We start from the raw sequence: 22,515 nt of genomic DNA, 5'->3' as shown, positions 1-22,515 counted from the left end.
CGCTCCAAGATATCCCCACAACTTTGATCTTATAGGCCCGACCAACTTGATCAATTAAATTTAATTAAGTACAACATTGCTGGTTATGGTACATTCTTTAAGCTTTTTTTTTGTTTGACTTGAGTACGTTCTTGAAGCTAGAATTGACTGGTCATAATACATCAAAACAGCACACGCACGCAGTGCATATGTGATGACATTTTGTCTGTGTCTGTGACAGGCGATAGCAAATAGCAATTGTTAATATCTTTTATTGATAAATCATTTGTTTGGTAGTAACTAAGGTACACTCATTATTTGCACAGTTTACTAATGTTTATGTGACAATCTAAGTGGGTAAGGAAGTTACACCCTTAAAAGGTTGGGTTACTTTATCCAACTGAGTTGTCTCAAATAGAGTGGTTGACAAATGCGCCACTTATAATGCCATTTAGAAGAGAGTAATTTTCGATTGTGACATGAAAATTTTAAATAACAGTAGATAATTAACCCCGGCAATTTCTTCAATTTAATTTTTTATATACGGAATTGATGAATTTAAAGATAATATTGTAATTATGTTCTTGTCTAGCTAGAGCTAGGTCTAAGGTTAGTTTTGAATGATATCTTAGGTCTTGTTTACACTTAAAAATAATAATCTCATAGCCAATCTCAGCAAACAGATGGTTAAATTATTAGACGAGGAAGTCTCTGAGACGAGCGAAGGTTAGGAGATGTTAGACCGCGCGAAAGAGCTGATTTTTTCTTAAGGTCATTAACTTAAAACATTAGTTTTCATAGACTGATAACTGAGTCAAACATAGTGGATTTGGACAATGACACGCTAAACCTATGTTCCATGTTCGTAGCATCAGTAACCACTTGAGTGGTGAGGGAGAAGACACGTTTTCTAGTAAAGTTGTGGGCCAAAAGTCATTCATGAACAGAAGGGAAGGCTGAAGCTGAACATGGGGCACCACGATCCCGCTAGGATGGGAGTTATCACCCAGTACCCGCAAAACTAGCTGAATGAAGATTTAAGCATTGTAGGCCATGTCGTTTGGCGGCTAGTAGGCAATAATTATACTATACTATAAATACACCGTTCATACATAGTAATTATTACATCCAATCAATCAAATAAGTTTTTTAGTCATTTATCCCTCTATCTTTTTGCTTTTATTTTTATGCATTTTTTAGTGTATATCTTAAATCCAAAAACAATCGTATCTAACGCTCTACTAAAGAAGTTATGGAAACCAAAGCTGAGAGACAAAGTTATTCCCTCTGCATCATTTGCTTGAGGTAAAGATAATCACAGTTGAAAAATCACATCCGGCCCCGACAAATTTCAGCTTCCATAATAGGTCTTAAAGATATTTTTTGGGCATGTCCCTTTACCTAGGATTCAATCTCTTTTGCTGAGTCAGCCTGGTGTGGGACCCTTTCACAAATTTGAGACCTTGCAGATACTTGGTCTTGTTAATAATACACACCAACTTGATCAATTAAATTTAATCTAGTACTACTAGCACTTACTTTTTTTCATTATGGTACATTATTTAAGCTAGAATTGATGATAATAAATCGTCTACATGTAGCACACGCAAGCAATGCATATGTGTTGACATTTTTGTTTGTGTGTTAGATGATAGCAATTTGTTCAATCTTTTATTGATAAATCATTTGTTTTGTAATAACTAAATAACACTTCATTATTTGCACATGTAATATACACCCTCCGGACATTATTTGCACATGCAAAAAAATTCATTTTAAGTTCATTCTATTAATAATATATATGGTCTTTATTATATACCACATACATAATTTAATAAATGAAATTAAAATGTTAATAATTTTTGTTTATAATAGTGACCGGAAGGTGTACACTGATACTAAAAGAAGTCTTCTATTACACAATTTAGCAATGTTTATATAATAAAACCAGAAATTAGGTGTCGAATGGGGTAATTGATCTGCTATGAGTTGACTGTTAACGGGCTTAATACAAGTAGAAGTTTACACTCTTAAATCAACTTAACTTTAGAATAGTTGTAATTTGTAAGTTATTGGAACCCCATTTGTTTATATATTAATATTATTTAAATTTATACAGCTAAATTTTCAACAATTACGGTGAAATCATTTACTTTTATTCATAGTTTTAAAATGTCGCATTAATTAATATTAAACCGGTTTGACTCTAAAAACCGGCCGAGTCGTCGGTTTTAACCGGTTTATAGCGAGTCTTACGGTTTGTATCGGTTTATTTACATAACCAATTCAATATATGAATCCGGCAAAGCCACTGGTTCCCGATCGAACTGGTTCGATTGGCCGGTCCGAACCGGTTTTTAAAACTATGCTTTTATTTTTTTTTTGAAAGACAGTTTTATAAAGAGCAGAGGGCTAACAGTCACAAGAAATGTCAAAGTTAACAGCAAATTAAAGAAAGTAAGATGCAGACCAATTACAAAAATATAATGCTAGTGGATGCATCCGATAGACAAAATTAACTCCTGCATTACCACAAAACGCAAAATTACAACGGCAAGAAAAATAGTAGAATACAAATCCCATCTAATAGATTTATATAAAACTTGTGCTGCAATGCAATTAGGGATGAGAATAGGTCATCCAGAGCTAGGCTTTGAAACACCTAAGTCTGCCTATAAAAAATTTTAGGATCTAAGTTCGGTCTGTGGCCTATCATAAGCTTAAGCTTGTTTTTTAAGCGCATTAGCAACAATTTTGATATGCAGCTCTTAAACATCTTCAGCAACCGGCCACTAGAACTTGTGCAAAACAATACGTAGGGAAAATTATTTATTTAATAGATTTATATAAAACATTTATATCAATTAGGATCTTTATAAACAATCCAATTCAAGTTGATTTAAATTGCAATAAGGGATCTGAAAAGCAAAAAATGGAACGATCCACAGTTTGTTCACTCATGTTCAATCCATGGAAACCATTTTTATGTGTGATTGTTTCATATGGTTGCTGCTTGTTTTTAGGTTGTTCATCTCTCTATTTGTTTGTGTGTTTGGTCGTTGCTTCTTCTATTGGCTGTTCTCTCTCTCTCTCTCTCTCTCTCTCTCTCTCTCTCTCTCTCTCTCTTTGTTGGTTCATTTCTTATTGTTTGATATGACTGCTACTGCTCCTCTTTTAATTGTTCTTCTATCTGATGTTTCCTCTCTTTTGTTGTTGCTTCTTCTTTGGTTGTTCTTTATCTATTAGAGTATTAGTGTGTTGGTTCCTCTCTCATCTGTATGATAGTTCTTCTCTTTGGATTCTATATATATTGGTTCCTCTACTTTGACTGCGGCTCATTCTTTTGGTTGCTCATCTCGGTTAATTATTATATTAGTTGATTTTGTTGATCTCTAATTTTTTATGACAATCTTAAAACTAAGAAAATTGACATATACCAACGGAGGTTTATAGTGATGGACAAGAAAACTGTAGGTAAGATTCTCCCCTCCAAAAAAATCGAAATGAAAGAGAGAAAGAGCGGTGAATGATCAAATGTATAACTGTCAACATTCCCCCCAATTCATCTATTTGTTAAATTTCCCTCTTTTTTCTTCCCTCTCTTCAGATTTAACCCCAAAAAGTTCATAGATTGAACCTTATATGTGTGATTCTCCTTCTCCTCACTTTGTTTCACAACCTTCAGATGTGAGTATATCTTTTTTGGTTACAAGATGTTAGTATATCTAATATAATTGAAGTTTTATTTTATTGTTTTATATATTCTTTTGTTTAATTTGTTGATTTAGTTTTTAATTAAATTAATATTGTAAAATAAAATTTTAATAAAGCAATAAAGCATCATGATGTGAGTATATTGGTTGTTGCTACAGATTAAGCTCTATACCTACGCCTAAAGTCCGTAGGTAAAACCCATATTGTTTTGTCCAATGGACAAAAGTCCGTCCTTATAGGTTATTGTAACGGCAAACTTACAGGCACACTATTTAAAAGTTTGCAGCCTTAAGATTCATTGATATTACCCACCAAATAAAAGGCTTGTTTAGAAAGACAAACTAATTCTTCATAAAGAATCAATTTAAACCATCTAATTATTTCTGATGGACCAAATCAAAAAAACTGTCGTACGTATAGGTATTTGGTGTTATACCTATGGTCAAACCTACGGTTTTTTGTTGTCGCTAAATATCAAGTTTCTTGTAAGATTAACAAGATTTAACTTGAGGGAGAGTGTTAAAATATTTTATGTTTTGTGTTTATATTATTAACTATTGAGTGCAGTTTTTCATTTTCTAAATGAGAAACTCTCGATGGTTCCTGTTAACGCATCGTAAATTTGCACGAAGATGTATGATAATAGTCAATTGGACCTAGGTTATTGGCTATTAATATAATTGAAACCCTAACTTCTTCATCTTTCCACTTATTTTGTCATCTTTTGTTAACAGATCAATAAATTTACAAAATCTAAATCCTTAGGAGAAAAAAAGTTTCAATTGGAAATAAAAACATTTAATATGGCTGGAGCTCCACATTTATAATGTGTGGGGAAGTGGGATGTCAGGGTTCGATTCGAACCCCTGCCCCTGCATAAATTATGCAATGTCTTCGCCAACTGAGCTAAGCTCGCGGGGACAACCCTTTTCAAGATATTTTATTTTCATTTTTAAACCATATTTAATCGGTACACATGGTTAGCTTTTTCACATTTCTCTAGTTTTCGAATGGTTGTGTCGTTTATTAATAATTGACAATAACACAATTAGAGATAAAAAAATCAACTAATATAAACTATTTAAACACTAGAAAACATCAACAAATTATTTTTAATTTTTAAGACACTAGTGAATACATTTTCTATTGTTGATTAATTTTTATAAAGTCAATACAGAATTTGCATAGAATATGATACATTGGCATTGACTTTTATAAAATATATTCCCTCCGTCCCAAATTGTATGTCGCTTTAGGAGAAAAGATTTGTCCCAAATTATAGGTCGCTTTACAATACCAATGCAACATTAATGTTACTTTTCCTATTATAACCTTAACTATTTATTACTCCATCTTCTTTCAATTATTTCATTTATCTTTCCCATATTATTTATTAAGGACAATTTTGTAAAACAACTCATAATATCTCATTTCCACACAATATTAATTGCATTTCTTAATATGTGTGAAATGCCCAAAACGTCATACAATTTGGGACGGAGGGAGTATAACTAATATTTAAAGTGGTAAATGGTGTTTCAAATTATACAATTTACACAAAACATAAATAATTTTTCATCCTTTACTTACAAACTTCATGGATGATTTTCTTGACGATCTTCTCCTTTAACAAATCGACACCAAAACCAATGTTTTTCCCATATGGTGTACATTGAATCCAAAGGAATTCCTTTAGTCTCAGGCAAGAAAAATATAATAAAAAGAGTCATCACAGCAACCCAACCAGCATAGAACAAGAAGGCTCCAAACTTAAAGTGACATAACATTGTCAAGAATGTTTGTGATAGCACAAATACTATTATGAATTGTATAGCAATAGCTATGCTTTGTCCTGTGGTTCTTATATTTACTGGGAAAATCTCACTTGGAATAAGCCATGTTAGAGGACCCCATGACCAACCAAAACCAGCAGAGTATAAACATAATAGCACCAATACTAATATTGCATTCCCCTTGGATATGTCGTTTGTACCGTCAACACCAGACACCACTGCTAGCACAATGGACACAGCAATCTTCACATTGTTCAAACAATTTAATTAGTAGGTGACACATGAATATTATAGTTTGTTAGGACTGAAAATAAATTTAATAAATAGTAAGTTAGGTTGTTATTTCGCTTACCAAGCAGACAAACATCATAATACCCCCAGTTATGAACAGGAATCTTCGACCAAATCGATCAACAATACCGGCAGAGATAACGTTAGACACAAGGCTAACGGATCCAAGTACAATGGCGGAAATTAAAGCGCCGTCACGTCCCAAGCCCACAGAATGGAAGAGGTTAGGTGAATAGAAAGCGACGATGTTGATCCCGGTAAGTTGTTGGAAAAATGGGATTGCAAATGCCATCACCAAGTGAGGTCGATACTCCCTTTTTAATATGGTTTTAAAGGGCTCTTGGTTAACCGATTTTGCAAGTTCTATTGACTTAATAAGTTCTTCTAACTCAGGTTCAATATCAACTGAGGATCCTCTAATTTTGCGTAAGGCTTTTTTAGCTTGCTCGAGTTTACCACGTTCAACTAAGCTGTTGGGTGTGTCCGATATGAGGAAGGAACCAATTGTCATCACTATTGCAGGAACCACTGCAAGTCCAAGCGAAAGTCTCCATCCCCATGTGTGCTCAGCGGTGCCATAGTTTATGCAGCCTGCAGTGACTACACCAACTCCCAAAAAGAATTGAAAGCCGGTACTAAAAGCGCCTCGCCATTTTGGGGGAGCAATTTCAGATAGATATAACGGTGCAGCCTAAAAATATGAGTATGGTGATAAAAAGAAATAATTAATTGAAAATTTGAAAAGAGTCTTAAAAAATGTTAAGAAAAAATCTCAAAAGATTTATAATGAGGCATAGGTAAAACGAACATGAAGGGATACTAAACTACGCCCTCCATTCTTTTTCATTGCTGCTTTACATAAAAAATTTGTTTCTATTTACTTTATCATTTTTAAAGTTCAATACAACATTAATGATTTTTAGTCATATTATATCAAATTAAAAACTAATTATCTCATGAAATTGTATTTTGCATCCGTAGACTTACTTGATTAGTGAAACCAACCCCAAACCCGAGAAAAACACGACCCAAAATGAGCATGGGAATATTTTCCGAACCACCATTAATAGCACCACCGGCAATAAAGAGAGCACCACCTATTATGATGACGTTTCTTCGACCATACCACGCGGTAACTTTGCTAGCTGCAAGGGATGACACTAATCCAGCTAGATAAAGAGAAGACGTAAATAATGTCAATGTTTGACTATCATACACACAATACATATTCACTTCAGCACCAGCTGCCTTCCTTAGAATATCTGGAAAGAATTTTTGAAGAAACGGCACCATCGTTGTGACACCTCCTGAAAATTCGACATTTTCACAACAAAATCATGAGAATAAATTTCGACAATAATTTTGATTGCTAATGTAATTCAATTATGTCTAATAAATATAATAAGGTGTCACAATTCATTTGTAACAAAGTGAACCTGAAATTCCAATGTCATATCCAAAAAGAAGACCACTGGAAGCAGCAACGATGCATGTAATGATGATTGAAAGTGTTAACTTGCCAACAATATTGACAGCAGCATCTGGTGTACTATCCACAGCAAATACCCCACCAGCCATTTTTGAAATACCTTTTTTTTTTCTTCTATGGATTTCAGTAATTAGTTTAAGTCTGTGCTGGTTAGGGTGCTCATAATTAGAAGTAGGGCAACTAATTTATAGGCTAAGGGTTTGCATGGTCGTTTGTCTTTAACTAGATGTATGTGGATGAAACATACTAGGACTTTTTTATTCCTATAATAGAATTGTCATTCTATTAGGCGATAATCTTGTTAATCATAACACCAAGTTGATTATTAAATTTAATGTATTACTTGCTTTGCTAGTTGTGGTACATTATTTAAGCAAGAGTTGATTATAATACTTCAGTACAACACATGCACGCAATGCAAATGTGATGACAACTTTTTTTTGTGTGTAACATATGATTGTATTTGTTCAATCTTTTATTAATAGATAGTTTCTATGGTTTCCCAACAAGGAGTGGGTATAGAGGTAAGAGTTATACTTCCACAATATGACAAATCAAGATTTGAATCATGATTAGGAGAGATATTTATATTCTAATGTCTGAGATGCATCAAATAAAATTACATCTGATATAAAGAAAACCTATGAAAAAAAATAGTTGGTATTAACTAATTAACACTTCATCATTTGACATTTGCAAATGTAATCCATACGCTAACACAAATACTCAATACCAATTCACTATATAGGGTTGAAGTCTTCTATTGCACAGTCTAGCAAAGGTTATATAATTACACCAGAAATTAAGTGTCCAATCAGGTAATTGATGTCCTGTTAGTTGACTATTAATGGGTTTAATTTAATACAATATTAGTAATTACATTCTTAAGCCAACTCAACTATACGATGGTGGTTTAACCTGTAAGCTATTGCAGTCTCATTTAATTTAAATAAATATTATTTTTATTATTTAAGATTTATAACATATGTTGCGTTGGTGTAAATAATTTTATTCCCGTGAACTTAGCTCAATTGGTAGGGATATTGCATTTTATATGCAGGGGTCGGGTTCGAACCCCGGACACTCCACTTCTCCACAATTTAATTGTGTGAGCTCTAGCCACTAGGCTACTTGACCAAAAAAAAATAAAAATTTACACCGTAAATCAATCATAATTGTCATAGAATTGATATTATTTGATTTTAATAATAAATAGTTTTAAAGTCGTACATATGATTAGTTGTGATTTATTGACTGTATATTTTTTTTGTTTGTTTAGCTTTGAGTGTGTATCAAACTCTTGCTTATATTTATACAAATAAAGTATCTACTATTAAGACTTATTTTATTTTCTTTCGAAAGCCAGTTTTATTACTAGAAATGTCAAAATTAGCATGAAAGTAACAAGCAGAGAAAAAAAAGTTTTCTATTATTGCATGTTTTGAAATTGTTTAAAAAATAATAATTCTTATAATTATTAGTTTATTTTTAATTTTTAAATAAATAACTAAATCAAATCCAGTCGTTATTCCTTTACTAAGATCTGACAATGACTACCCTCATGGAATAGGAATGAATCAAAATTGTACGGGTCAACTCATAGTACACCATTCGGTTAAAGGCTTTAAATTTTGTATTTTTTAATAGAGTATCATTCGCGTGTAACTATACAGATTAATCCTTTACGTCAGATGAAATCATAACAAAAGATAAAATTTTCTTTCAAAAGATCTAAATCTATTACATTTACAAACAAATTAAAAGAGAGTCTTTACTATCTCATTCAAATACTCTTGATTCAAAAGTTTGTGTTTACTTGGTCACTCGCCCACTAAGCTTTATCTTCCAAATTCCAGCGCAAGACCGGCAATAAGACATGATTTAGGATATTTAATTGGACACACTCAATCTTGTTTTTAGAATGTCATATATTTAGTTTTTAATGAAATGTTATTTATTTTTTTCAATTATATTTCGATCTTAAATATAAGTATATTTCCTATTGCAAAATAAAATATATTACTACCAACTAAGAATCCCAACCAGCATAATAATAATGATAGAATTCAAGAAATTACAATAGTCATAGAACAAAATCAACGTTATAACAAAAATAAAAGAACAAGAATAAAATTATTAGTGACAAAACTCAAACTTTGAGGAGAGTTGAGCCAACAAAAATAAAAATCAAAAGCTAAATTCATATTTAACCATCGAAAAGATAAAAGTTTTACTTTAATAATTTTCTATTACTTTAATTAAAGTTTTAGTTTATTTTTAATTCGACTCTTCTCAATTCTCCCTAAATTTGATTTTTTTTTTTTTTTTGTCAAGGATCCTAGTGAGAAGAGCTCACAAATTTTTAAATATAGAAAAATGGAGTGTTCGGGATTCGAACTCCACTAAAAAATCTGGAAATCCAATAGTGTTAGTAAAATATTTGAGAAGAGTTTTGGCGTTTCCGTGATTATGAAACCATTGTACCAATTCAAGGTTCATAAAATAAATTGATCCTTCCTTAAAAAAATTAAAAAGAGGATAATGATATCAAATATTAAATACCTAAAAAAACTATCTCTCTTTCTTCCCTTTTTTAAATCTTAGCCGTCACAATTTTTTTTCTTGTTGATCTATCAAAGAGGGGCAATTTACGGTCAATTTTGATCTGAAATTACCACTCCGAATTGTTTTCCTTTCTTTTAGTTAAAAAAGTTATTTTCACATAATGTTCAATTTTCTTTAGTTTGTTTTCGTGATTTTATCTTCTAAAACGGCTTTGTTTATTTTGATTTCTCGTCTTTGTGCGGTGTTTTTTATTTTCCCTCTTAGATTGGGTGTTATTTGATTCAGCTTAAAAGATTAGTTTTGAACAAGTACAAATCAAATCAATGACTTTTGTGTCGTCAACGTTGCGGATCCGGGAACTTGAGTTTTTTAGTGGCTTGAATATATTCATATTTGTAGGCGTATGTAATGTGTCGTTTTATGTTGTTAACATGGATGATAAGTGTTTGTTTGCAAATTCATCATTTTTGTTTTTAGAGACTTTAAATTTGTATTGAATTGATGTATAATGTATTATATCAAATGAATGAATATTGTTTTTTTTTTTTGTCAAAAGTATACCTAAAAATTAGAATTCAAATTTGTAGCTACTTTTTTTTTTTATTGTGAAGGAAATCTGTAGCTACAAGAGCAGGGGCTGACGTTTTTAACATAAAATAAAAAGTTGCCGAAACTTTCAACTTCCTATCCATTAGGATCAGCGTTCCTGCAAAAACCGTTTACAGTTTTCACATTTATAGTTGTTGAAATATAAGATCAAGTAGTTCAAAATTTTAACTTTCGATAGTTTTCATTTCAAAACAAATTAATAATTATGTTAAAAATTAGACAGTATGTTCTTAAATCAACGACCATAAAAAAAACTCAATTGGGTTGACGCAGTGATGTTGGCTTAAAACTTAGATTTTCTCGTGAACGCGTAAGGTAAAGTGTTGGCCGCAGATAATCTGGTTTGGCTATCGTATAAAAGGCAGCTATCACTATCGGTTTCCTTTCAATCTGTCAACAAAATCAGCTTCAATTCCTTTTAATTTATTGAAAAGAATTGGTAAAAGAGTGTCATTCAATTTTAAACTTTTAGTTTTGATTTATTTCCTTCAAGTCGTTGTCATTATTTCAGCATTGTTTCATTTGCATCCATACCAAGCCATGATTAAATCCTGTTTTTTCTTATAATTCTTTTAAAGTAGAAGTTTACGACTTTAGGCGAGTTGAATCGTCATAGCTTATTAAAGTTAGAAATATTCTTAAGATTTACATATTATTCAGCAATGCCACTCTAATATATCGACATTAAAAGAAGAAGAAAACATTCATCAATGCAACTCTCATATAGGCAAGTTGATGCTATTCAAAAAAAAAAAAAAAAAAGACATTCAAAATTGAAATTACATTACTATTAGTTTTTCTTTTTATTAATTGGTCAGTAAAAATGTCATAATAAAACCCTCAAAATTTGGTATTGGGTGGGAAATCCTAAAAATTGTGAAACATGCAACCAAAAACTCGATTTAGAAATACATCTCACTTTTTTACATTTAAAATGTGCGAGTTCCAGACACTAGGCTACTTGACCGGAAAAAAACATTAATTTAAACAAAATAGAGAGACTAAAAGTACATTTAGGTCTAATGTTTTTAACAAAATAATTGTATTGATTAATACAATAGACTAGTCTTATTCGGAATATATGCTAAAGATTAACCAAAATGGAGTTTGGATACACAGCTAATCTTATGCAGCATATTTACTTCATGGAAGATTGTCCTTTTCAACTTCTACTTTAACAAACCGCCGCCAATACCAATGTTTGCCCCATATAATATACATTGACTCCAAAGCAATTCCTTTGGTCTCAGGCAAAAAGAAAATGATAAATAGAGTCATCACTGCAACCCAAAATGCATAGAACAAGAAAGCACCAAACTTGAAGTGGCATAGCATTGTCAAGAATGTTTGTGATAACAAAAACAAGATTATGAATTGTACACCAACTGCTATACTTTGTCCAGTTGTTCTGATTTTTAAGGGGAAAATTTCACTTGGAATTAGCCAGGTGAGTGGACCCCAAGACCAACCAAAACCTGCGGCGTAGAAACATAGTAAAACCAATACCAATGTTGCATTTCCCTTTGACATGTGCTTTGTACCATCAACACCAGTCGCCAAAGCTAGCAAAGCAGACACCGTGATCTTTCAAAGTGTCAACACAAATTATAATTATTAGTACCAATAACACGGGTATAACGACTAGACGGAGAAATTAAAATAAGGACGAAAATTTAGAGACGGAAAAAGCATTAGTACCGCAACCTTTCTGCAGTTATTTCATTTTTTTAGTAGTTGAGAGTATGAAAATACTAGAACAATAAATAAATATAAATAATATTATACACATATGGTTGCTTAATTTGCTTACCAGACAGACAAGCAATAGAATGCCACCCGTAATGAACAAGAATCTTCGACCAAACCGATCGACAAAAGCAGTTGAGACTAGGATAGAAGCAAGGTTGACGAGTCCAAGAATAACGGCAGAAAGTAAAGCACCGTTGTTTCCTAAACCCACAGATTGAAAGAGGTTTGGTGAATAGAAAGCGACAATGTTGATCCCTGTAAACTGTTGAAAAAATGGGATTGAAAATGCCATGACCAAGTGAGGTCGATATTGTCTCTCAAATATGGTCATAAATGGCTCTTGTTGCACTGCTTTCGAAATTTCTGTCCACTTAAAGAGTTCTTCTAACTCGGGCTCAACATCAATGGATGATCCTCTGATTTTTTGCAATGCTTTCCTGGCTTGGTCTATCTTGCCACGTTCAACCAAGCTGCTGGGTGTGTCGGATATGAGGAAGGCACCAATTGTCATCACGGCTCCAGGCACCACTGCTAGTCCAAGAGAGAGTCGCCAGCCCCATGTTTGCTTGGCAGTCGCGTAATTTATGCAACCACGCCAACTCCTAAGAAGAGTTGGAAGCCTGTGCTGAAAGCACCTCACCATTTTGGTGGAGCAATTTCAGAAAGGTATAGTGGAGCCGCCTTTTCCAATTGCATCATGTAATACAATTAGCAAGCAAATTTATTTTAAACAAGGTTTATTAAGTTAAAAGTTAGTAGCAAGATTTTAAATAAAGGATGCTATTAAAATTTGGGCCACAACATTATGATTTTTATGTCCCAGCGACCACGATACAACTATATTTGATCCCAATTATCTTTAAGAACAAGAATCGCGGCAACGTTGCTATTTAAAATTGCGGCTAAAAGTTAAACTAAAAAAAGGGGAAATGGTCTCATTGCTTATGTATAATAGAAAATTTTATATTGTTGACGAGGTTGAACTACTACTATTAACAAATGTGTATGATTGTATATGTTCATTTACTTGACTAGAGAAACCGACCCCAAAACCAAGAAGAATACGACCAAGGATGAGCATAGCAATATTTTCAGAACCGCAATTAATAGCAGCACCAGCAAGAAAGATGGCACCACCCAACACGATGGAATTTCTTCGACCGATAGCTGCAGTGACTTTGCCGATAGCTGCAGTGACTTTGCTAGCTACAAGAGTTGACACTAACCCAGCTAGATACAGAGAGGACGTAAACAACGTCAACATCTGACTGTCATACACACAGTACATATTTACTTCAGTACCAGCTGCCTTTCTTAGAATATCTGGGAAGAATTTATTGAGAAATGGCACCATTGTTGTAACACCTCCTGAATTTGATAACATTTTTCATTAGTAAAAAGGGTGAGCTTTATGACTTTGGTTCTTCTCCAAGTACATTTTGAAGATAAAATGTAAAACTAATGTATAGCATCATGCAATTAGACTTTGTCCAATTGTACTACTAAAAGTTTTAAATTTGAAGATTATTGAGCTTGTGCAATTATGTTAATTTCTCTAATGATTTTGACATTTTAATTGGATACTTTATAATGAAAAAACAAAAAGGAAGAAAACCTGAAATCCCAATGTCATATCCAAAAATGAGTCCACTAGATGCAGCAACGATACAAGTAATGATAACCGAGAGTGTTATATTTCCGTCGAAGCCATTCGAAGGTGCATCAATGGCAAATCCCCCACCTGCCATTTTCAACCTTGTCCTCTCTGTGTATCTGCTTTCCAATTAGTAGCTCTTCTTACCACCTAGGAGTATAGATAAATTAGCTCAGAGGAAAAAAAGTTAGTAATGCTGAAAAATAATAACTACTAAATCCAAATTCTAACACTCTAACTAACAGACACATTTTTCGAAAACAAAACAAAATGTCATTGTCCTCGCTTGGTGTAGGATGAGATTAAATTCACATGTAAATACTTATTAATCATCATATTATAAAGGTTCTCTAAAATATTTTAGTGCAATGCTATTTAGTAAGAATTATATACGCAAGAAATATAAGAATCCATAAAAATAGGGGATTTGACCAATTAAGTTCTGGCTAACCATACATGGGATAGGGGTGGTTATTATTTGAAAAAGAATTACACGATGCCACACATGATTCTTTCTTTTCTTGCATAGAATCTCCCGTAACATTTAGCAATTTCCAATATTTTAATATTAAATCAAAGATCGTTTTCTAAATACCTAAGAATAAAACTATCATCCTTATATTTTAAGGAATGTTGTTTCTAGAAATAAATTTAATAAACTTTACACGTTACCGTTAAGCTAATAGATTGATATTGTTAAAATGTTAGGCTAACTATTACAACAAAAACATCAAAGATTGTTAGTTAGAAAAGAAACTCGTAGGATTTTTTCTTTTTGTGTGCTCACTCTGTCACTCATATTCACATAATTGGTGTGCATTAATTAGTCAAGCCCATCATCCCCCACCTCCCAACATTTATGAAAAAAAAAAATTATTTTTCGTTGTTTTGCAAAACATGACAGGGAAATGAAAGCTCCCTCTTGTTTGTTTTAGTGCCTGTTTGATTTGGAATTTGCAACCACAAATGCATGTCTGCAGGATTTCCAAAGCAAAACTGTCATGATTTCTATAAGCTAGCGTTTGAAGCTTTTGCGTTAACTTGGTGAGTTGTGTGGTATTATGGAAAACGTGGTTTGTAAAACGTAGAAGCAAACATGTACTTAGTCGTCAAGAATGTGTACTATGACAGCGACGAAGGCAGACAACTAAAAGTAATTCTTAGTTGGTCACATGACCAGCAAATGGGATTTGGTCACATCCAACCAAAGCATGACACATCACAAGCAATTAAGAGAGATAATTAGTCATTAAAAAAGAAAAAGAGAAAATCTTTGAAAAAAATAGAAGAGAGAGAAGGTGTGTCACTATGTTGTGATGCCACCAAGTGTGGAGAGGACAACGATGACCACGCCAGCAACGATGGCCTCGCCGGAAACATCAACCATAAAGACAATAGAGATGACGACGACGACAACAGAAAGCATAATGGGTAAGCACAAAGGGTGTGGTCTTAGTTTTGACAGTGAGTACGAAATTCACATAATTACACTAACTCAAACCTATTTTCATAATCACTTTTTCAATGATCAGATATGAGAAGCAGATTATATTTTGGAAAATTGAAAGTTTTGAACATTGTGTATTTGTATGGAAGGGGAGAAGAAGAATCGAAGGGTCTCTATAATGTTGTTATAATGTTTTTTGGATGCAAATAACGGATTTTTTTCACTAAAAAGAATGGAACTATCACATTGTCGTCATTAACGTATATGTTGTCTTCGTCGTCATTTTGTTGTTTCCAGCAAGACCAAGGTTGCCACTGTCGTCGTCATCATCGTCTCCGTCTTAGTTGCTGTTTCCGGTGATGTCTATATGTGGGTTGACGACTACTAAATCCGTAGGGGTTAACTATTTGAGCAATTCTTGGTTGGTCCTAACAGATTTAAGTTAAATTTTCCAACGATTTTCTCATCTTAGTTGTCTATAATATTATGTTATTCAGATACCTAACAGATTTAAGTTAAATTTTCCAACGATTTTCGAACGAAATTAAGCAAACCCTTATATTCAATGATGACTTTTAAATTTCAATGCTCAACACTTTTCAAACGATTATGGGCTTATTTGCCACAACATTAATAATTTAATTTGCTTTAAAATATTTACCACGCTTTTCGGGCGAGATTTATAAGCTTTTTTTTTACAAAATTGCCACAAAATTAATTTTTTAACGAGCTTGAGATAAATTCAAATCCTAAAATTTATATTCAATAATACATATTTGATTTAAATAAAAATTAATAATTCAAGAGTAAACAGATCAAATCAATGGACATATCATTTTCGCTCTCTTTTCTTTTCTCATTTCTTAGTGCTAACCAATTGACAATCAATCATTTTTGCAAAGAAACTGGACAATTTATAATTTGTGACATTAACAACTAAACATTCTAAAAGGTCTTTTAACTCTAAAATAGACCAAATGTTAAAAAGATCATCATCACACATGAACAACACAAAACACAACAAAGTTACATAGACTTTTTTTTCTTTTCAAACAGTACAAAGGAAAAAGAAAACAATCCACCCACCGAAGCAACACAGCACCTAAAATTCCTACATTACAAACAAAAATTCAATCCCCTCATCCATCAATTTTACAACACCAAATGATAAATTCAATCTGAAACTACTGTCATCAAGCCAAGCCTTCTGCCCCCTTCTGTCCCATTACAAACAAAGTTACATAGACCGATAAACATAAACTACAATAGTTCAACATCATATAAAAAAACTCATAACTCAATTAAATGAAAGATCAAAATTTAACAATATATATCAAGATTCCCCCAAATCACAAATCGTTCTTTTAAACAACAAATTTTATTAACCAGCCTCCACACAAGTTGCGACGCAAGCCATAAAAACCGAATACAAATAGTTCGCACCCAAATAATTCACACCCAAATACATAAGATTGGTGCTAGTCACACCCCAAAAAAAACAAGTTACACCCCAGAATGACTAATATACCCTTTAACTAAAATAAAAATTTCAAATCAACTAAATTTACATTAAAGTAAATTGAACATAAGTAAACTTAATTTACATTAACCTAGATTGAACGTAAGTAAACTGAATTTACAAACTTAATTTACATTAACCTAGATTGAACGTAAGTAAACTGAATTTACATTAACCTAGATTGAACATAAGTAAACTTAATTTACATTAACCAAGATTGAACGTAAATAAACTTAATTTACATTAACCTAAATTGAACGTAAGTAAACTGAATTTACACTAACCTCTTATATACATACGTAAACTAAATTTACATTAACCTAAATTGAACATAAGTAAACTTAATTTACATTAACTTGGATTGAATGTAAGTAAACTGAATTTACACTAACCTAAATTGAACATACGTAAACTTGAATTTACATTAACCTACATATGTAAACTACACTAACCCCTTTTATATACATACACGTAAACTTAATTTACACTAACCTCTCACTTAAAATCAAATTGACAGGCATATCTTATACCAAAACAAACAATAAACAAATAGAAACTCATCGAAAATGAAATTCATGAAATTCACTAACCTTTGTGAATATAGTACAGATCAATAACAAAGATGTTGATTCAGATATTGGTTGCACATCTATGATGATTTGTGGATGAAAGAGGGTAAGGGTTCAGAATGATCATAAAAGATGGGTTTTTAAAAATTTACATGAAGAGGGCAATTTTGGTATTGGTTGTGACTAGCACCAGTCAATACATAACAAATCAATAAAAACCCTAATATAACACAAACCACAATGTACACCCAATTGGAACAGCAAAAACCCGCCACTACATTTCAACAGCAAACGTGAATCCAGGTCTAGGTAGTTAAGCACACCAAAAACCTTAATAAGTAAAATAAAATAAATCCTAAAATTGAACTAAGAATCAGGTACAAGTTTATGGAAACATGGTTGATTTGTTGAAGAGAATACATATTGTAATAGAGAGAGTGAATGGTGATACCTTAAAAAGCTTGAGAAATTTAAAAAAAAAAAAAAAAAAAAAAAAAAAAAAAAAAAAAACTGAGTTTCCTCGAATCTGAAGGGAAGATAAGCATACCTTGAAGAGCTTGAGAAATTGATTGAAGAGCTTGAGAAATCTTAAATCTAGTTTTTGGAAGATATTGATTGAAGTGCTTGAGAAATTAAAATTAACAGTAAAATTGATTTTAAGATTATGAAAGAGTGAGACCGGTTATGAGAGCAAGACACGGTTTTGGAATAGCGGGATAGGAAATTGATTTTAGGGAAATACACTATCCATCCACTATACATACATTTGAACATAACCAATGGCTAATCCACGTGGCAACCTAAAATGCCCTAACAATGCCAATGCCACGTGTCCTGTTATTGGAAAACAAATCAGATCAAATTTTTATCATAGAAAGGCATTCATATCGTTGACATTTGCCTAATAAATACACATTAACATAATGAATTTTTTTTTGGTTAAATGAAACGATTTTTTTGAGAAAATGAAACGAAAATTGTTGTTGTGTCAACCATTCAAATAAGTTTTTTAATCATAGAAAGTCATTCATATAGTTTTTTTTTTTTTGAATCAGGAAAAATTTATTAAAAATTCGAACTCTACATAAGACGAACAGAGACAGATGAAGTACAAACAAAATGCACGGTATATTCGTATAGTTGACATTGACAAATACCTACTAAATTCACATTAACATATATTGAATTTTTTTTGTTAAATGAAACCAGAAATTTTTATTGTAGAAACTATTCAAATCAAATTTTTTTACTACAGAAAGCCATCTCCTCTCCTATACATAAATTTTAACATATGAACTCAATTTATAAATATGGGGACTAAAACTTTAGTTTAGGAACAATAAGATTTAGTTTAGGCAAAATAGAGCGAGCGAAAATACATTTAAGTCTAATTTGTTTTAACAAAATAATTGTATTGGTTATTATATTGCAAGAGACTAGTCTTATGCTAAAGATTAGCCAAAATAGAGTTTGGCTACACACCTAGTGATTGGTTACATACAGAAATACAGTCAGCTCAAAAACATCAAAATATCAAATTCTAAAAGGCCAAATTATATTTGCCTTACTTACATAAGCTCTTATAAGTTCTCAATATGTATAGAAGCTTTTGTTCAAAATAACAGCCTCCACCAGAACAGAACAAACCCTGCATTTTATCCTTGATAATAACCTCTGCACAAAAGACTAAACCTAAGTTTTTATCATAAACTTTGAAAGCCATAAGCATCAACTTGAACTCTAACTAAAAAGGGATTACATAAACTTATATAATACACTAATATGATCTTTCAAGCAATTATTTTCATATCTATAAGAAGTGTAGCAGAGCCAACACCTATAATCAATTTGCATACAAATAACTTTACATAGAATATGAAGTGATTGAACTATTTTCTTCATGGAAGATTGTCCTTGTCAACATCTCCTTTAACAAACCGCCGCCAATACCAATGTTTGCCCCATATAATATACATTGACTCCAAAGCAATTCCTTTGGTCTCAGGCAAAAAGAAAATGATAAATAGAGTCATCACTGCAACCCAAAATGCATAGAACAAGAAAGCACCAAACTTGAAGTGGCATAGCATTGTCAAGAATGTTTGTGATAACACAAACAAGATTATGAATTGTACACCAACTGCTATACTTTGTCCAGTTGTTCTGATTTTTAAGGGGAAAATTTCACTTGGAATTAGCCAGGTGAGTGGACCCCAAGACCAACCAAAACCTGCGGCGTAGAAACATAGTAAAACCAATACCAATGTTGCATTTCCCTTTGACATGTGCTTTGCACCATCAACACCAGTCGCCAAAGCTAGCAAAGCAGACACCGCGATCTTTCAAAGTGTCAACACAAATTATAATTATTAGTACCAATAACACAGGTATAACGACTAGACGGAGAAATTAAAATAAGGACGAAAATTTAGAGACGGAAAAAGCATTAGTACCGCAACCTTTCTGCAGTTATTTCATTTTTTTAGTAGTTGAGAGTATGAAAATACTAGAACAATAAATAAATATAAATAATATTATACACATATGGTTGCTTAATTTGCTTACCAGACAGACAAGCATTAGAATGCCACCCGCAATGAACAAGAATCTTCGACCAAACCGATCCACAAAAGCGGTTGAGACTAGGATAGAAGCAAGGTTGACAAGTCCAAGAATAACGGCAGAAAGTAAAGCACCATTGTTTCCTAAACCCACGGATTGAAAGAGATTTGGTGAATAGAAAGCGACAATGTTGATTCCCGTAAACTGTTGAAAGAATGGGATTGCAAATGCCATGATTAAGTGAGGTCGATATTGTCTCTCGAATATGGTCATAAATGGCTCTTCTTGCACTGATTTCGAAACTTCTGTCCACTTAATGAGTTCTTCTAACTCCGGCTCAACATCGATGGAGGATCCTCTGATTTTCTGCAATGCTTTCCTGGCTTGGTCTATCTTGCCACGTTCAACCAAGCTGCTGGGTGTGTCGGATATGAGGAAGGCACCAATTGTCATCACGGCTGCAGGCACCACTGCTAGTCCAAGAGAGAGTCGCCAGCCCCATGTGTGCTTGGCAGTCGCGTAATTTATGCAACCTGCAGCAACCACACCAATTCCTAAGAAGAATTGGAAGCCTGTGCTGAAAGCACCTCGCCATTTTGGTGGAGCGATTTCAGAAAGGTATAGTGGAGTCGCCTTTTCCAATTGCATCATGTAATACATATAGCAAGCAAATTTAGTTGAAAAATTTTAAATAAAGAATGCTATCAAAATTTGAACCACAACATTATGATTTTTATGTCCCTGTGACCACGATACAACTATATTTGATCACAATTCTCTTTAAGAACAAGCATCGCGGCAACATTGCTATTTAAAATTGCGGCTAAAAGTTAAATTAAATAAGGGGGAAATGGTCTCATTGGTTTTGTACAATAGAAATTTTATATTGTTGACGAAGTTGGACTACGATTAACAAATGTGTTTAATTGTATATGTTCCCTTACTTGACTAGTGAAACCGACCCCAAAACCAAGAAGAATGCGACCAAGGATGAGCATAGCAGTATTTTCAGAACCTCCATTAATAGCAGCACCAGCAAGAAAGATGGCACCACCCAACATAATGGTGTTTTTCCGACCGATAGCTGCAGTGACTTTGCTAGCGACAAGAGCTGACACTAACGCAGCAAGATATAGAGAAGACGTAAATAATGTTAACATTTGACTGTCATACACACAGTACATGTTTACTTCAGTACCAGCTGCCCTTCTTAGAATATCTGGGAAGAATTTATTGAGAAATGGCACCATTGTTGTAACACCTCCTGAATTTGATAACATTTTTCATTAGTAAAAAGGGTGAGCTTTATGACTTTGGTTCTTCTCCAAGTACATTTTGAAGATAAAATGTAAAAATAATGTATAGCATCATGATTAAAATGCAATTAGACTTTGTCCAAAACCTATTTAGATTTGTTCTACTATAATAGTTTTAAATTGGATGATTAAGCTTGTGCAATTATGTTAATTTCTTTAATGATTTTGACATTTTATAGGTACAATTTTTTTAGAATTTTCTACAGAAACAAACACCTTGCTGAGTCGAGTTTAATTCTCGAGTTATATGATCAAATCATTCAATTTTTGAGCAATGATTGATGTAGCAGAATACAAGATACTTTAGAAAGCAAAAAACATGGTCTAATTGGATACTTTATAATGAAAAAACAAAAAGGAAGAAAACCTGAAATCCCAATGTCATATCCAAAAATGAGTCCACTAGATGCAGCAACGATACAAGTAATGATAACTGAGAGTGTTATCTTTCCATCAAAGCCATTGGAAGGTGCATCAATGGCAAACCCTCCACCTGCCATTTTCAACCTTCTCCTGTGTCTGTGTATCTGCAAGCTCTTCTTACTACCTAGGAGTATAGATAAAGCTCAGAGGAAAAAAAGTTAGTGATGCTGAAAAATAATAACTACTTAATCCAAATTCCAACACTCTAACTAACAATGCAAACACATTTTTGGAAAACAAAACAAAATGTCATTGTCCTCGCTTGATGTTGACATACATGGCAACACGGGGAATAAAGATATCGTGAGGATGAGATTAAATTCACATGCAAATACTTATTAACCATTGTATTATAAAGGTTCTCTAAAATATTTTAAATTCTCCTTTTTCATTAAGAAATGTTATTTCTATGAATAAATTTAGTAAACTTTACACGTTACGATAAGCTAATAGATTGATATTGCTAAAATGTTAGGCACGAGTAAGCCTTTGATGTCCAATCCAATCTGATATTCTTAACGTAATATCACCAATTCATCACCAAACCATTTCAACAAAATCATCAAAGATTGGTGGTTAGAAAAGAAAAAGAATCGTGGCACTTTGTGGTCAATACAACTATATACTTTGAAGCGTTGACTATGCGGTAGGACTTTTTTCTTTTTGTGTGCTCACTCTGTCACTTATTTCACATAATTGGTGTGCATTAATTAGTCAGGCCCATCATCCCCTACTCCCCAACATTTATGAGAAAAACCAGTTGTGCTTGACTTTATTTTTCGTTGTTTTGCAAAACATGAAAGGGAAATGATTTGGAGTTTCCCTCTTGTTTGTTT

General features: G+C 32.7%; 2 protein-coding genes and 1 pseudogene across 2 annotated transcripts; all 3 read right to left on the bottom strand.

Moving 5' to 3' along the window:
- Positions 1-5,183: 5,183 nt before the first annotated feature.
- Positions 5,184-7,505, bottom strand: LOC25489446 (sugar transport protein 5). Its single transcript, XM_024779714.2, has 4 exons — positions 7,214-7,505; positions 6,765-7,084; positions 5,839-6,468; positions 5,184-5,729 (listed from the first exon to the last, which is right to left on the bottom strand). The coding sequence occupies exons 1-4, from the start codon at positions 7,353-7,355 to the stop codon at positions 5,289-5,291; spliced, it is 1,533 nt and encodes a 510-aa protein (XP_024635482.1). The 5' UTR covers positions 7,356-7,505; the 3' UTR covers positions 5,184-5,288.
- A 4,055-nt stretch (positions 7,506-11,560) lies between these two features.
- Positions 11,561-14,038, bottom strand: LOC25489445 (sugar transport protein 5-like; annotated as a pseudogene).
- Positions 14,039-18,955: 4,917 nt separating this feature from the next.
- On the bottom strand, positions 18,956-22,180 carry LOC25489441 (sugar transport protein 5). Its single transcript, XM_039831453.1, has 4 exons — positions 21,624-22,180; positions 20,885-21,204; positions 19,944-20,573; positions 18,956-19,717 (listed from the first exon to the last, which is right to left on the bottom strand). The coding sequence occupies exons 1-4, from the start codon at positions 21,754-21,756 to the stop codon at positions 19,277-19,279; spliced, it is 1,524 nt and encodes a 507-aa protein (XP_039687387.1). The 5' UTR covers positions 21,757-22,180; the 3' UTR covers positions 18,956-19,276.
- Positions 22,181-22,515: the final 335 nt, after the last annotated feature.

Source organism: Medicago truncatula, chromosome 3, assembly GCF_003473485.1.
Source record: "Medicago truncatula cultivar Jemalong A17 chromosome 3, MtrunA17r5.0-ANR, whole genome shotgun sequence".
NCBI lineage: Eukaryota > Viridiplantae > Streptophyta > Magnoliopsida > Fabales > Fabaceae > Medicago > Medicago truncatula.
The sequence above is the reverse complement of the archived record's forward strand: the minus strand, read 5'-3'. Positions and strand labels throughout refer to the sequence as shown.

What these genes read in the sequence shown, in the direction of transcription:
- LOC25489446 (XM_024779714.2), bottom strand. Translation starts at nt 7,355, where the DNA reads ATGGCTGGTGGGGTATTTGCTGTGGATAGTACACCAGATGCTGCTGTC. An exon ending in GGGTTGGTTTCACTAATCAA is followed by an intron (nt 6,469 to 6,764) that starts GTAAGTCTACGG and finishes TCATATTTTTAG; the next exon opens with GCTGCACCGTTATATCTATC. An exon ending in TTATGATGTTTGTCTGCTTG is followed by an intron (nt 5,730 to 5,838) that starts GTAAGCGAAATA and finishes AACAATGTGAAG; the next exon opens with ATTGCTGTGTCCATTGTGCT.
- LOC25489441 (XM_039831453.1), bottom strand. Translation starts at nt 21,756, where the DNA reads ATGGCAGGTGGAGGGTTTGCCATTGATGCACCTTCCAATGGCTTTGAT. An exon ending in GGGTCGGTTTCACTAGTCAA is followed by an intron (nt 20,574 to 20,884) that starts GTAAGGGAACAT and finishes CAATTGGAAAAG; the next exon opens with GCGACTCCACTATACCTTTC. An exon ending in TTCTAATGCTTGTCTGTCTG is followed by an intron (nt 19,718 to 19,943) that starts GTAAGCAAATTA and finishes ACACTTTGAAAG; the next exon opens with ATCGCGGTGTCTGCTTTGCT.